The sequence below is a fragment of the Cupressus sempervirens genome, chromosome 7 (assembly GCF_028749045.1).
Source record: "Cupressus sempervirens isolate cs-2001-9-10 chromosome 7, ASM2874904v1, whole genome shotgun sequence".
Lineage (NCBI taxonomy): Eukaryota > Viridiplantae > Streptophyta > Pinopsida > Cupressales > Cupressaceae > Cupressus > Cupressus sempervirens.
In genome coordinates, this window is record NC_143124.1 from 217,853,719 (window position 1) to 217,871,533 (window position 17,815).

The 17,815-nt window shown below is 34.5% G+C and overlaps 1 protein-coding gene across 10 annotated transcripts in view; it reads right to left on the minus strand.

Moving 5' to 3' along the window:
• The window catches only part of LOC149546279 (uncharacterized), a 133,527-nt gene extending 122,604 nt beyond the window's left edge, over positions 1–10,923 (minus strand). For 3 of the 10 annotated variants that reach the window (XM_089791125.1, XM_089791122.1, XM_089791129.1), the window contains exon 1: positions 10,269–10,722. In XM_089791125.1, coding sequence (XP_089647251.1) covers positions 10,269–10,375 — 107 coding nt within the window. In that variant the 5' untranslated portion in view covers positions 10,376–10,722. Of the gene's footprint in view, positions 1–10,268 lie in introns of all 10 variants that reach the window. The other 7 variants (XM_089791126.1, XM_089791124.1, XM_089791128.1 and 4 more) reach the window with 6 other exon arrangements.
• Positions 10,924–17,815: the final 6,892 nt, after the last annotated feature.

Sequence of the window (17,815 nt, forward strand, 5' to 3'; positions counted from 1 at the left end):
CAAGTTTTAGTCTTCCCCTTTTAAGCTTGAGGTCATTGGTTCAAGTGAGTATCTTTCCAAGTGAGAGGTGTCTAAGTTTGTTGTACGTCACTTACTTCTCATCTTTCCCAAAGTACTCTACTTCATTTTTTTTTGGATCTCCCTTTGCATTTCCTTTACCTAGTCTTTCTTTGGGGGTTTCCTATTTTACCAGTGTGCATGGGGATTAGGTGATTTAGGCATAGTTGGGGTGATATATCGCGTCCTCCTGATGAGAAGTGTTCTGTGTTTTATTATCTGTAATCTTGCTCTATCATTCATATCCTCTGGATTTCGAGCTTTCAAGCTGATTTTCCCCTTGTGCGAACTACATCAAGTGTGAATCTGATGGACGAAGCCATGACAATAAGTAACAAGCTAAGAATATCATTTTTTCTACAACCAAAGGCTTGTGAAGCTGTGGATAGATGCCTGGGTGAGTCTCATTCAGATTTGTGGAGATAAGATCAAGTATTACTAGGGAAAACAGGTCCGTGGTTTTTTTGCTACATGTTCATGGAAATGATGTTGTTTCGTTCTATTTCCGAGGCTATATGAACTTGGGCCTAATCTTAGTTCAAATGATCAAATAAGTGTGAGCATAATTTAACAGAACTATTTAAAGGCTCATAACTAGTAAGGCATGCTTGAGATTTAACTTCAAGGCCATCAGATTGAAGTATAAGGTTGAATGTTGTTTGCTATGCTTTAGTCTGGGAAATGATGCTAAGAAAGGAGATTTCTGCCCCAAGGCAACAAAAAGGGCTACTTTTCTAGGGGCTTTGAGAATAGAAAGTCAAGTTATCCTAAAACACGATTATCACTCGGAGATGCTCAAAAGATACTTCTGGAGAAGTTAGTGATGGAAATCTGAACCTAATATAAGGGAAAAGCAATGATAAAAGCCTGAGGCGGAAAGTGGAAGAGCAGAGTGTGCAAGCTAGCCAAAGGATTACTCCACGTGTTGCAATTCCGAATAGAAGGGAAATTGGATTGTAGAAAAGCTATGTGTTTCTCTTTGTCTCCCGCACATGTTAATATTGTTAAGATTATCTACATTCTAGATTCTGAAGCAAAATGAGGCACTTCCCGCAAAGCTAAGTATTTGTGTTGTTTAATGACTTCTAGTCATATCACTTTACTTTAAGTAAGAGTGCTTTCGGGAACTTAATATTTTATGTGTGAATAAACGGAAAGTTCAAATAGCCGTTACTCATGGAATTAAAGGCAAATCCGGCCGTTACAATCATTGGCCGAACTTAATTTCGTTCATGTGTTGCCAACATTCTATTTCCTAAAGCTATTTCATTGGAATTGCATGCAATTGGTTTCTTCAAGTATAATTTAACAGCTATTTATCAAGAACTACATCCTGTAATTAGAGTTGTTGGTTATGATAGATTAATTGGCTTGGAGAGTGAGTTAAAATATTTTATGGATACATCCTTCAAGTTCTATGGTTTGGATGATCTACATAGGAGGCTAAATTCCCAAACAATTCACCCAATCACTCTGAAACTGAATGAGAGCGGATTGGTAGAGGCAACCAGCTTTCCAATGGCAATTCATGCACCTAAATTAGTGAAGGAGTGCATAGAGAGATACAACCCAGAAACAAAGTAAATTTTGTTTCTTGATCAGTCCATTCTCATATCAACAAGGTGCTGATGCAATCTGCATTTGGAATTCCCGTAAAAGAGCAATATCGTGACATTGATTTTTCGATCTTCTGCATCCATGTTCAATGAGAAGAAGACCCTTAGACGGGAGGGCATGCAGAGGACCTGGTTCCAAACTTCCCACTCAAAGAAGAGAAAAATGCCAAAGACTCTGTTTGGCACAAATCTGAAGCAAGAGATTGTGGATATCCTCGCACTTCTCTTCAGATGAAAAGGAAGAGAGGAGATTTTGGAATTCATCAAGCACCGCTTCGAGCAATTTGTGCGAAGAATAAGAAAATTGACTGGGCACAAATCATCTGTGATGAGCTCGCCTCGTGGTTGCAGTCGGCCAAAGGATTCAAGCAATTCTACATGTCTTCTTAATTAATCTATGCTTTGGCAACCCACCACTTGTGGCCTGGACTTCCTAGCATCCCAAATTATGATGAGCACACCAAAGTCTATGAACTCTACCTGCATCTACAACTGCAAAGGAGCTATGAGGAATACGTAGCTTTCAATGATGCTTTTACAATGAGGTTGTGTCGAGAATTGCAAGTATGCCTGGAAAGGAGATTCTCACTAGAGTCAATTTCGGCCATAAGTCAGTTTGGATGCTCATTCATCTAATTCTCGAATTTCTCCTATTTATGAATAGGGGCTTATGACGGATGCCCTAAAAGGTTGCCGAGGTATCCTGAAGACAAGGCGGTCCTAGTTGAACTATCCTGACAGATACTTGAAGTGAACACCCTATGTTCAAATGTGAAGAAAATTGTCAGGATTCCATTCCCTACAGTGTTAGGCCCATATTCATGTGCCTCTAGATGAGATGCTCGAAATCTGGTAAAGAGTTTTGAAGGCAAGACTAAATTGTTAGATTATGAGGTGCTCAGGCCTCAATATGATCCAATGAATTTTGTAAGGGATCATCTGAATTTGGGATATGCCTATAGGCATGTCCCGGATATTGAAGATTTCTAGTCTGGGTGTCTCAATGAGTACCAAACTCGGGAGAGATTTTTCTCAAGACTAACTATTGATGAAATAAAATTGCATAACGATTTTATTGATGTCTTTGACCTTGCAGATGATGGAGCCTACATGCACCCCACATCTTATGAGAAGATCAAGAGCACACCCATTTTGTCTACCCCGCCTACAGACCTAGTCATTGACACAATGAGGGTTCTTATGTAGGGGATAATCAAGAGAATAGACAAATGGGTGGTATAGACCCAAGCAAGGAAAAAGAGGGCTAGGAGTATTGGTTCTATGGGTGGAGTATTAGCGGGAGCCGCCCAGTCAGCTGCAGCAACAACCACAACGGCCACTACATCAGCATTTGCAGGGCCATCACAATCCATTGGCCAAGGAGGAGACCAACCTCCAGAAAAGAATGCACCACTCACTCCTACTTATGGAGTCGGCCCTCTTTCGAACATCAGGAAGACTGGAGAGAAGGAAGATGATAGGGACAAGGGAAAGGAACAAGAAAAATCAGTGGCTAAGCCATCTTCCCCTGTTCAAGTCATCAATTTGGATGGCGATACTAACCCCATGGATGGCCAAGAATAGGAAGCATCTCAGCAAGGGGATACTCTAGCCCTTTCCGTAACCAAAGTAGCTGCCTTCCCTCTTGTTTCTCAAAGCAAGCCAACTCCATTGATCTCGAGGAAGCTCTTCGACCCATCTGCATTACAATTTGCTACCAATGTGCTCTCTACAGAGTTGGCACGAAGAGACAATCGATATGAAGAAGAGGAGATATGACGATGCAGCCCCATCAAAGGACTTGATCACACAAGTCACCTCCTCTCAGCCATCAAAGAAAACAAAGAAGCAAAAGAACATTGTTGCATTGGCTATGGATTCGACAACTGGCCACATGCTAGTTGAGATTGTTGAGCCTTAGAAAGAAGGAAGATTTCACGAGCTCTCAAATGACGAATTTCGAATCAGGACATTGGATCTTGGCATCCCAATTCACGACTCCATGGTGAATATGTGGAAGTTAACTAATGAGAAAATTGAGGATAAGTTGGAAGAGCTTAGAGCAGATAAGGAGATATTAAAGGCCTCAAATAGAGAGCTAGTGGAGTAAATAAAGTATGCACTCGGAAGTACTTCTTCCAGTCAATTCAACCCAAATGCATGAAAACAAGAACTTACTCCTCAAGCTGCAACAAGAAAGACAATTTGGGCCAGTAGGCCGGACATGGGTGGATCATATCAAGAAGCAAGGTCCCCCATTAATTGAGAACTTGGGAAGCCTAGTGTTGGACGCTCACAAGCTCAGAGAAGCAGCTTTAGATCATCAAACAACCATACAGAAGGCAGCAAACAAGCTGACAATGCAATTGGCCCTTCTACAGGAAGTGATAGACATGAAGACTAATGTGGGATTCTAAAGACTAGTAAAGAGTCACTATTCCACTGGAAGCAATCCTTGGAATTTGTCATAGTAAGCTCTATGAGATCTGCAAGTGAACTCAAGGATGTGCACAACTTGGTGCAAAAGATCATTGAAAAGTTGTTTCAATATTTGAAGGTCTTGCACACAAAGTCCTTTGTGTCAACTAATGGCAAGCTCGTGGACATTGAGAGAATGAAGTCCAAGTTCCTGGCATTTGTCGACGAAGCCATTGACCCCCTTAATTTCCAAGTGTCCAAGATCCAGGAACTCTCAACAATGAATGCAATCATAAGGAGAGAAATGGAGAAGTTCCAATCAAAGTTGGCCAGAATTGATGAATTGACGAAAATGCATGACTACTAGATGATTCGAGCTAACAATATTCTCATTCCAGGTGTCGAAAAGCTAGATAAAGTAACCAAAGCCATGAAAACCTATAGAGCTAAGTCACTTACTTCTAAGAAGTCATGATGTTATGATGCTTTTCCAGACATCTATCATTCTCCTTCTTCTCTTTTATAATTTTAGCCATTCTTGGCATTTTGCTAATCTCTATAACGGGCAATGATTCAAGCTTGTCCTATTTTTCGTCCTTATGTTCATAGATGCTTTGCAAAAGGTAATCATCCAATGTAACTGGCCATTTTGAGAAGGCCTATAAATGTAATCTTCAATGTAGTTAATCAGATCGACAAAATTTACTCTGGGCAAACCCTTGTAGCCGGGACTACTGTGTGTGACTCTGAGTTCATTTGAGTTTTGTTGTTCATCTAGTTTAGAAGTTGAGTATATGGAATCATATGTGAACGTTGAGAGTTGAATGAGTGTGAATGAACTTGGCTTTATTTCTTTCGTTCAATAGATTGTATGTCTTACTCTCTTCAACATATGCATGTTTTATGTTCTCTTTATTGTTTTTCATGGTCTATGTGTTTAGCTTAGTTCATTGCATAAGGAAGCCGAAAACTGATGTGTGGAGTAGCTGAAGGTTAGACGATCCGGGTATTGTCAAAACATTAGCTAATTGTGTAATCCGAGAATTACTTGTTCTATCATCTCTTCCTCTCTTCCTGTTGTTGTAGTTAGTTTTGCATGTTTCCATTTCTTTGCATTGTTAGTCTGAGTAGATTGCTTGTTGTGAGTTAATTCCCCTTCTTTGCCTAGGTTGTTTAAGGTGTTGAGCAACTTGGTTTTTGCCTCTTCTGCTCTTTAGTTAAGAGCATACCCCCAAACCCGATAAACAAATTCATTGCATATCTTGCACTCGTAAGGGAGTTGTACTTTTCAATTAAGGGGTCTTTGATAGATTACTACACTGACCCATTTTGTTGTTAACATCTTTGTTTTCCATAAGCCATTGGGCAAGTCAAGAGTCAAGGTATAAATCAAAATATAAAGGAAGATAAACTGTTAACCAACATAATGATAATGATATATGAAAAATATAAACCACACATAGTACCATGTAAGTCAACCATTGACTATCAATTTATTAGAAAGATTCAAAATTCATTGTTCAAATATGAATATCATATATCATAAAGATGCTCATGATGACAATAAGCCAAGTAGCATGAAATATGGAAATGAAATAATGTATCATAGCCATATCAAAGTGAGTACAATCAACAAAATGATAAACTGCCAATAATGAGAATGGAATCATCCCAAGTGCTCTCTAATCATCCCCTATACCGAAGTCCTCGTCACTAAAAGAAACAATAAAAAACAAATGGTAAAAAAAATATTTTAAACTTTTTAGCCAACATGTCGGCCGCAACCCGCACACACCCCCGCACCCCCGCACCCCGGAAGCATCCGCGTCCTCGCATCCCACTCCAATCGGTGTGGCGACACTTTTTGCATGGTGGTGTACTCAAGTGCACAACGTACCCACACCAAGGACGTACGCACACCCAGTGCGGTGGGTTTTTGACCCGAGTGCGCGCACCCAGGTTACACTATTCCAAACATAATGCAGCCTCCAGAATTTCCTCTTTTAATATTCGTAAGCTCTGACATTGGGAATTGCAGGCACAGAAATAAATCAAAGGGCTTTAGAAATGGTTCATAGTCCCTGTAAAATGAAAAAAAGGCCTTGTAGTTGATTGCAGCCCTCCTGGGATATAATGCAGCCACTTCAACAAATAATTGCAGCTTCAAATGGTTCAGCCGCTCCCTAGGATGGGATGGCAGCCTCTCCAAAGCATAGGCAACAGTAATGATGACATGGTAAGAGTAGGAAAATTGCCCACTAATCTGCAGAGAATGCTAATGACTAAGTCCAGAATTTCTCAGGCACCAGAATGCAAATGAAATCTCCTTAATTGCAAATTAATTTGCCACCAGCTCTCAGCTCCAATTAATGACTTCTTAACAACAGCAGGGACAGGAAAAAGTCACCCTAAATCAGATTGAATGTATACTTCAATTCAATATACAACAGCATCGAATTGAATATTACCTCCGATCTCAGCCATAATAATGCAAAAACTCTGCTTCTCAATCATAGTCTAAAACAGTAGAGAAGACACTTACAAGTCAGATTTGCAAATCAATACCACTTTACCTCAGCAATGGATTGATAATCAGAAACTCAGACTCCACTCCTTTTACTTCAGTAAGGGCAAAAAAAATATCAACCTCAAAAGATTCTTTACAAGACAACAAAAGCTAATCAATAATCGGATGATTCATTTTCTTCATGAAGCCACCTTTTATAATCCACTTGGCTTCACCCACACACCATCAATTAGAAGCTTCAATTAGATTCTTTTTAAGAAATAATTTTTCTAGCACATGGCTTCATGAAAATGTTTTTCACTTAAGAGGCTTCAACTTTTAAATATAACATTTCCTTGCACTTTTAATGTTTAACACTTGACTTAGGCTTATAACTAATTAAATAAATGGCCGCTTCCAATGATGATTCAACGCTCAACTTAAGTGAAACTATAAACTTAAATTATAACTTTAAAATAAGTCATTTAATTATTTAATAATAATTTGGCCACAAAAATAATAACTCCCAAAATACTTATCCTTTACATATGTCGTCTGAAACAAGATTCACACCTATTATTTCCCCATGTGACCAAATGCACTTTCCAAAAATAGAAAGGGTCCCTAACAATCATCACCCAAACAAAGTCAAATCTGAGTCAAATGAAGACCAAACTAGAACATACTGAATTGTGAAAAAGACAAGACCCTCCAATATCCAAGCCTCTGCCTAAGAAGACCCTCTATCCACAATAATTAGCCTATTAGGATCACAATAATAGGTTAATCTCTCAAACTCTGTAGCTGGCTAAAATGGGGACATTACAAGACACGATGATGGTTTTGGTTCCATCTTTCAACTTTTTGCATAACTGTCGCACTTGCTTATGCCTAATTGTGTTTATGAAGATGATGCAGCTATGCCATTGTTGCCACCTCATATATGTTATTGTGTTTATGGTGTGGCTATTGGAAATGAGCAACACCTATTCATAACCATCACCACCCATGTTTATGAAGTATGAAGTGCATGCATCATCAGTCAAGAAGATTTTGAAATTTTGTGCTTGTTGGAATGCTCATGTTGAGTGATCTTCAACTCTCTACAAGATTTGTAGTGTACCCTTTCTTGTCTTACCAAAGCATCGATGTTTATAGTCACAATGTAGTTATTCAATATTGTTGAAATACAAAATTGTATTGTGTAACTGTCGCCAATTCATTCTCATGCTACAGTTTTGTCTTTTAGTCTACTTTTGACTTGGACAGTCCTTTTGTGGAGGCTAGTAACTGTGTTAGAGGAGCATGTATTGGGGCCTCTCGATGTTGATCATTGTGTATTCATTCAATCTAGACAAGAGTTGAATCATCACTGCTGTTGAGTTGTCTACAGCTCATCAGGTGATACATCTTTCACTTATCTTTGTCTCCAATTCAAGCTTAGCCGTATGGCCACGTGTGATTTTGTTTTTTGTAAGGCAGGGCGATTGAGATGTGATTGAGGGGATTAACATGTGCCTATTTTGTTTGAAGGACAAAGATAGATTGGCTGATGTATTTAATTAGCATGTGCCTCTGTGTAATTATCGTACGAGTGGTTTACATATGATATTTATGTTTCATACAAGTATAGGTCATATATTGTACATGTCCAAAAGTTATACGAACATGCTACTAGTGTTTGTAATGTGATAACAACCTCGGTGAAGAAGTCATTCTTCTAAATTAGCTCGTGACGCTTTGTATTGAATATATTGGTTATTCCATAAAGGATCTACTTTGAGTGTGGCTGGGTTTTTCCCTTACATAAGGAGGGTTTTCCCAGGATAAATTTATGTGTTACTTTGATACTGTGTTTTTTATAAGTTTTTGCATATTGCATCTATGCTTTTTTGGTTCTAATCTTAACAGGCACTACCATTTATTCCACTCAAAAGTCTCTGACTTCATAATCAACATAAGGGTTCACCATGGAGTTTCCCGCACAATCAAACCCAATTGGATTGCTACTCCATTTGCAAAATATTCAATGAGTGTTGCACCAAATGAACCATTTATTAGAGCTCCTTAACCCATTCAGTTTTATATAAGTAGTGTTTCCTTAGTGTATCAAATCATATGACAGTTATTGGCATTCAATTATGTTATCAAGTGTGAATCTTCATGGACAATTATTTTAGATGTGGTAGTTCACATTATGCCATCTTTCATGAGCATGAATAGCCCATTTAGCACTCATTGATGTCGGGATTACAGAAGTAGCATCTCACAAGAAGCCACCTTTTATGAGCATGAATTACTCTCTTAACATTCATTGCATCTAACTAATGCTCAAATGGTGAAGCAATGAGAACTCTTACAAGATCACTCGTCTTAATGCTGCCTTGAGTCTTGTGCACTTAACTATAGAGTTTACCACAAGAAACCACCTCTCATGAGAATGAGTGATCCACTTAGCATGATTTGCATCTAGGTGATGCTGGCAAGGGTGAAGCATTGAGACCTCTCAAGAGATCACTTATCCTAATGCTACCCTAGCTCTAGAACATTTAACTATGGAGTCTCCCCCAAGAAACCACCCACCTTGAGCACGAATAATCCACCTAGAATGCACTGCATCTAGGTAATTATCACAAGAGTGCATGTAAGACTTTTTGGGGATCACTCATCCTAATACTATCTTGGCTCAAGCATTCTTAGCTATAGATTTTCCCCCATAATTCATGAGCATGAATGATCCACTTTACACTCATTGCATCTAGGTGATACTCACACGTGTGAGGCACCAAAACTTCTAAGGAAATCACCTATCCAAATACTATCTTGGTTCAAACACACAACTACGGAACTTCCCACAATTAAACTCACTTAACTTGCTACTGCATTTGCTTCCTCAGTGGTACTCCTGCATTGTACAGTTAACAGTAATTTATTGGCATCCAGTTACACAGTTTTCAGTCAATCTTTAATGGCCCGTGTTTGGTAACTAGTGCTCCACAAAAAACCATCTCCCTCGATCTCATAAACACTAAGGGTCAAGCACATGAGGACCCAGAAGGTCAGCCATCAGGAGTACTACTCTGACACAAGCACTTAAAGAATTCTAATTGTACAACCTATCTTGGATTCACGTGCGGCGTCCAATAGAAAGCCCCAAACTATATGAAATATTGAATCAAGTTTAAAAGACGTGAAAGAAAGATTCTAGTTCTGATTGCTTTGAAGCCAGGGAATAAAGTACGGGGTCAAGGATACTAGCGTACTCAAACGGGGCTAACTATCCAACCAATGTTGGGTATATATAGGATATACGCTAATGCAATGGAAAGGGTAGTTTAGCATAAATATGCACCCGGGGAAGGCTGGATCATTGTTCTAAGTTAATTTTACAGTCGGAAGATGCATCGAAAATTGCAAAATCGTCCACAAAATCAATACGATTCTAAACAAAACCAAATTATCTGGCAATTAGGAAAGATTCATATTGACTGGAAGAAATATTATCATATAAGATAAATTCATTTCAACAAAGTCGACAAAAAGATATCAAATCAGATTCAAACCAATTAAGTTGGCAATTTTGATTTCCCAAAAGAAAAAAAGATACATCCCAATATAACGAATAAAAATTATTGAGAACTAGCTAATTACAACAAGAAAGTGCGAAATACCAATCAAATTCCGCAGGTTTACGCGAAGTGGAGCAATTCCCTTTGCTGCGAGATTCAATACAGCGCAGCAACAAATCTTCTAGATCCTTCCTCTCTTCAACAGCCATATCCAAAGTTCAATCCCTAATATATCAACACTTCCCCTTATTTCCTAGAGAATTTTCCATTTTAATTCCTCTACAACAACCCTTAACAGAATGCGTGGAACTCCCCTAAATTTCTCGAAACCTCTCCAAATGACCACACACGGTTGCAATCATTAAACGATTTGAACGAAAACAAATTCTCTGCCCGTCTCGTAAATTCAAATAAAGTATCATAGATTTAACTAGCATTGAGCTACCACACACGGTTGCAATCATTAAACGATTTGAAAACAGAGGTTTAACAAAAAAAAAATTATATGGCGTGTACGTGTAGACTGCTAACTTTAGACTACTATAATTGATGTTGGAAGTATGATTAACTGGATTCGATCCGTAGCCTATCCGTGGCAGTGACGAAATCTTCAGCTTAACGATGCGATTGGTTTTCACTTCCTTTTCCAAATGACTGTAAAAATTAAAATAAGAAAGTTGTTTTGCTTTATCCTCAAGATTTAGGTGGCTGTCTCTGCAATCAACAATTTTCTCTTTGCCTTTAAGCGCGTCATAACCTGGACTCTTCAAACACGTTGGAAGTATTTTTAGCAACACTGCCACGTCAGAACCTGTACTCGTCATACACGTTGGAAGTAGTTATAGTTATGGTAATAACAAAATTAAGGTCGTAATCTTTCAAATTTGAAAGGAAAGAGGTTCATAGAGAATTTATCTTTGAAGCTAGCTTTTGTTTTTGCTTTTTCTTTTCTTTGGGTTGTTTTTAAAGTTTGGCAAAGGGTACTATTGTTTTCATTTAATTCAATTTTTCAATTTAGCTATCAATCAATTCATAAGATTTAAAATATCAAAAGAAATTTCAAATGTTTATATTTTTTCTAAATTTTTATTATTTTATAAATCACATTTTTCATTCATTCTATTGAACCATTTTATTTTTGACAATGAAAAAATTCAATTTTCTCCAACAAAAATACACATTTTTTCATGTATTAATGAATACATTAATTACAACTTTATTTTTGCCACTTTTGTGACAAGTGGATTAACTTTTTTTAAAAACAATCATTTTTATCTTCCACTCACAAATGAATGTCTAATCAATATTAATTATCATTATATATTTTTCTTACAAGTTCAAATATAGAGTTAAATATTTTATATTTCTTATTTTAAATATATTTATTATTAGTTTTAAATTGATGTTTATTATTGTAATTTGTAAAATGTTATTTCTTTAGGTTTACTCTATATTTTACTAGCCACTATTTTCCAACCTTACTCTAATTTTTTAAATACCATTTTACAAATTGTAAAACTAATACTATCTCTCAAGCTAATTAAATATTTTGGTAGTTTGAATTAAGTCATCAACAATTTTTCTTTTTTTAATTAAATATTTCAACTTATAATTGAATGGGTAGAAATGACTACTTCATTCATATAATATAATTTCTATTGGTATTTATATATTTCTTTTAAAAAAAAATATTTATTAATATTTTTTAAATTCCCTTTAACTCTCTCTATCATTCTACCTTTATTTGTCCTTATAATAATATATCATTCTCTTGTTTAGCTCTCTCTCCATATCCTTTCTTTCTCATTAAATCTGCATTTTCTTTATTAGCAGCAGCTTTGACACATTGCATCTGTCAGAATCATTATTACAATCCATACCAGAGAATTAAAAAATATTTAATGTTCCATACCAATTTTGGATAACTCTGTACTATTATAGTTTTTAAATATATTTTAATTAAAATATGAATGTTGAAGATCATTTTTTGGTTGGAACTGTAAAGACTAAATTTAGTTTTCAAAATAATTAATTTATTATTTTACTTTTTTTTTATCGGTAAATGGCCAAGGCCATGATAATTTTTATTAATTAAAAGAATAAATTACAATAGTTTTACTCTGTTCAAACAGGCACTGGTAGGAAAGAACGGAGAAGAAAACCTCTAGTCTAGCCTAGGACAAATGTCATATATTATTACATTTTTAAAAGGGGCATACCCCAGTGAACTCATTAAATTTTTTTTATTACAATCAATACAGAGGCATACCCTTGATTATTACATCGTCTCAATATATTTCATAACCTCTACCATATAATGCCTGATCAAGAGTCAAAAACCATCTACTAGCTGACGATTCTTCCTTGCTAACAACTTCCATCCATCAGACTTATCACTCAAAGAGGTTAGTAAACATAAAGAACATGAAAGCATAGGCCATCCAACCATGGGTTTCAGAATGATTATAATTCCATGCTAAATAATTCAATTAAATAATATTAATGAAATCCAAATGTAATAAACTAAAATGATAGAAGTCCTTCATTAATCCTAAGAGAATCGAAGGAAAATGCCAACTAGATAATTAAGTAAGATATCCTTAACTTAGCTAAACCACTAAAACTCCATCTTGAAATAATATGAGCACATATAAAATATTAAACAACTTCATTTACACCTAGCTTGCTAAAAATGCATAAAACATAAAGAAATTGGCAGCAAGCAATAATTAATAGGGTAAATCACCGGAAATACCATTCTAACAAAGCCATACTGCTATATATAAAAAATTGAATAGAAGATCCCAAAAACAACTCTAGATATGTTCAACTACTAAAAACTGCTCATCAATGCCTTTTAAATGATGACCATATGATAACAGAACAAAGGAAAAACCTACATTAAAAATCAGTACCATATTCCATCAGAACCCCAAGAATGCAAAGATCAATCTTGATCCAAATAACTAATTTGCTTGAACTCTCATAAAGGGGAAGTAGTACCCATTACGAATCATTTCAGAAAACAAAACCATTGAAACCAACTAACTTAAACCTAATCTACAACAACCAAAAGAAACTGGCCCAAAACCACATACAAAATCTTCCAAGGCCATACCAACTTATACAAAGACATAACGTATTATTTTACATATTTTAACATTGATATTAATAAAATAATAATAAATATACTAATAGTCAATTATAATTTGTTTTAGCAAATACTTATATGAATAAATTATTTTTAAAAAAAAAATCATTGCGCTATAGTATTTAATTTATTATTTATAAATTTAAAAGTATATAAATTATGAGGAATTTGAATAATAAAGTCATTTTTTAAAAATACTTATATATTTTGATTTTAATATTATTTTATAATTTTAAAACATATATTATATGAAATTTAGATATCATTGCTACTTAAACTTGAAAAACATATATCAAGCTTTGAGGCTTTTAGTAAGTATAATTATTATTGAAATGGCATTGTTATTATTAAATGTTCAATATTCTGGCACTATTAAAGTAATAATTACAAGACTTGATTTTTTACATATGAGACAACTCAAAATTGAATAATGATCTATAATTTAGTCATCAGTAAATTAATCATACCAATACTATTACATCATTTTTATAAGCCAAAATTATTATAATGTTGTTTCTTTGATTTGTTGATCTTAGATTTATATGATTTAAGTCAAAAGACATATTTATTATTTAAATATTTCTCAAAATGACATAAAATTTTCTATTTTTCATTTATAATAAATTATCAAAGTTTTAATTTATTTAGTTTAATGTCAAATTTTACAAACTATAAATTTTATCATTAAATGTACAACTTCACAAACTCCACTCAACTCCTACCCCACAATCCACCACATTAATAAAGGCAAGAACTTTGGCACTTGCGCCCCTTGTTTTTCCCTTTTTTTGGTGGTTGTTTTTGTTTTTTTGGAAGCGGTAACATAGTATCTTAGATTTAGACTAGCATTCACCTTAAAAATGATAAAATTGATTTTTTTTACGTAACCAGGTCATTCATATGTGTTTTCAGTTCATTTAGATCAAACTAGATGAATGTGGCAGACTAACATAGGAATGTGGCTGGTCAAACTAACCAAATGTGGTAGATCAACATAGGAATGTGGTTGGTCACTAGTCAAATGTGGTCAAATTAGTTGTATGTGGTCAAACTAATCGAAGTTAGTTAAACAAGTTGAATGTGATTGGTCAAACTAGTCAAATGTGGTCAAATTAGTCAAATATGGTCAAACTAGTCAAATGTGGTAGACCAACATGGGAATGATGTTCTTAAGTTACTTGAGTCATGTTTGTAACATCCATGAAGTATATAATATTTCATATCAAATACAATCAAACAGTCATGTCCAAAATTGTAAAATGTTCATTTCAAGAACATTTCAAACATTACAATCATATCAACACATACAATCATATTTGAAAGCAATCATAAACCAGGAGTTGTTTAGGATTCCAACTATATCATAGTGGGAAGCATTCAATGTCCTATTACATAATAGGGGACTGTCCATCAGAGGATGAAGATACAACAAAAGAGGCAAACATCTATCATCAAGAATGATTTGTAGCAGCAAGGCATCATGAGTAGTGTAATGCTCCACCAGGGAACCCAAAAGAAATTAACCTAAAGTCTCACTAAGTTTGTCAAATAGTTTTTTTTGAAAGATAATAACAATAACATATAATATATAGCGAAAGCATTAACTCACATGCATAACAACCATAAAAAATAGATTACATCTCTTAAGGGTCCCATGACATTGAATCACATTTAAGTTTAATTAATACTAAGTCCAATATATAACAAAAATATGCATCATAGAACAATCATAAGCACGAATCCATTTAAATAATAATACAATTACGTAAGATGTCACTTGGCATAACTAGAATGCATGATCATCTATTGTACAAGTTAGAAGTATGAAAAATTCAAAGAACATATATCAAGGATTAAAATACAACATCTCATAAGATATTTGATAAACAAGTACAATACAACATAATATAACCATCCAACAGAAATACAAGATTAGATAAAAAGGTACAATTGCACAAGTACATCCAATAATGACATCAAACAGTCGAATATCAATGGTATAAGAAAATGCACTACCACCCAACCTCATGGAACCTAAATGGCCCAGTCCCACCGCACTGAGGAGATAAACTCAAGTCCCATATGGATATCAAAACACAACCAACATCTAGCTGAAGGAAACACCTGAAAGAAAACTATCTCAAAGGTACGAAGACACAAGTATCATCTAATCCAAGATGCAACAAAGACACGTAGGAAATCTACTATGTAAGTGGGCAAGTTCCATCTCATGAGCCAACTCTAAGGTTACCCTGGTAGCCTTTCTGGACTCTGACCCCCTAGTGTCTCTATGTGGTATCAGTATCCTTTTGTACAGACAAGGCATGCTAACGAAGCAAAGTCACAACCAAGCATCCTCTCTACTCCCATCCTAGCCTGTACTAACAATTGAGGCATGGACAAGAAAAAATAATGACTCTTATTAATTCATTTTACTCTTACTTAATGAAATGTTAGATCACTTATTAAAACAACTTACAATGAGTTACCCAGGTAGCTACTTAGGGCTTTTACCTCCATTGCAAGCCACTTCCCAACACACACATAGATTACCTACCCTAGGATAATAAAAATACAAGTCATAGAATCATAGTTTTCACCTCAGCCCTTTACAAGCAACTGGAAAACACCTATAGATAAAACACAATATTCACCTCAATCCTTTACTAACAATTAGAAAGCACCTAAAGACAAATCATAACATTCACCTCAATCCTATACAAGCAACTGAAAAGCACCACAAGACAAATCCCAATAATCACCTCAGTTTGATACAAGTGGCTAGAAAGCACTAGAAGATAACCGATCAAAAACTCAAAGGTTATAGAAAGAAAATCACAATTATAGCCTTAGTTCTATACAAGCAACTAGAAAGCACAAACAAGCACTGATCATAACTCATCATAGAAACATGTGACACATCATCATGGTCAGGTATAAAAGATCGTATACATAACATCATCATAAAACAAACCCCAAGCCTTTGGTAAAAATTTTGATTTGGTCAAAGTATTAAGTCAAACCTGAAACCCACAACAGTAAACCACACATCATATAAGGCACAAAATAATGCAACTTTCATAACTCATTAGGTTTTGAAAACACAAAAGTGTAATCTTCACTATTAGTTCTCAAGTTTTCATTTTCATTTTCAAGACACGATAGTTTGATAAGGTCACAAAGATTTGATATATAGAATTGGGTTTCAGTTTTTGTTTCCAAGTATTATAGTTTATAGAGTTTTTGATTTCAATTAGGGTTCACATTTTTGTTTCAAATCTTAAACTTACCAAGGTTGACAAATTTCCCCTTAATATATAAATAATTATTTAATTAAGTCACTAGTAGATTTAAAAAATAAATAATCCAAATATACCTGATTGATAATGAAAACTAAAATTCATTATCCAGAAACTTACAATTTAATAACTAACATAATAATCTTAAATTCATCTTAACAAAATTAAACAATTAATTTTAATTATTAATATAAAAACTATAACTATTAATAAATATAATTAATACTAATATAATATTACCTAAATTAAAAAATTGAATTAGTTTAATCATAATTATTTTTATTTTTATTAGTAAGAGGCCAAAGTCAAGATTAATTGTTATTATGTGTTTTTATTAATTATTTTTAATTATTATTTTTGAGTAGATTCGAACCCAAGACTTCCTAGATAAGAGGCTAACAATTTTACTATTGTGTTGTAGGCTCTTGCCTTAATTTAATAATAATTAAAATAAACTAGTATTTTTTAAATTACTTTAAATACTGAATAATAATAAAAATAAAATAATAACAAATGCAAATAGCGTTTTAGGCCTACCAGCCACCCTATGTACTATTGTGTGGTACAACAGTAAAGTGCTATAGTGGGGAATGAGAAAGGGGGGTATATATATATATATGTTATCTTTAAAATAAAAACATAAAACGCTTTCCCCCCATAAAATGCAATTTCATATTTTTTCAATATGTAATATGTGATAAGAATTATCATAGTAAATATTTTATAAGAATTATCATAGTAAATATTTTATTGTGGTAATTTTTATTACCATTTTTTAAAAATAATTTTCTAATACATATGTAATGGGAGAAATACAGATAACCAATCAAATTTTACAACCCAAATCATGATTTATTTTCCAAACCCTCCCTGATTAAAATACAATTCTATAAAATTACAAAATAAGGGTTTCTATATTTTCGATTCAAATACAAATGATTTAAAAACAAAGAGCAACAAAATTTGCAACAAGGGTTTCAACCCAATTTAAAACTCTAAAAATATAATCCACGACAAACACAGAGGAGACAAAGAAATCAAAGAATGAGCAACTACTGCACAAACCCACAAGATCCTACCTAGATATGATGCTAAAATGATGAATGCACAAAATACAGAAGAATTTTCCTTTTCTTTCAAAAACCCTCTTCCCAAAAATCAGCACCTCCAAACCTTTATAGTCCCACAAATTAGGGCAT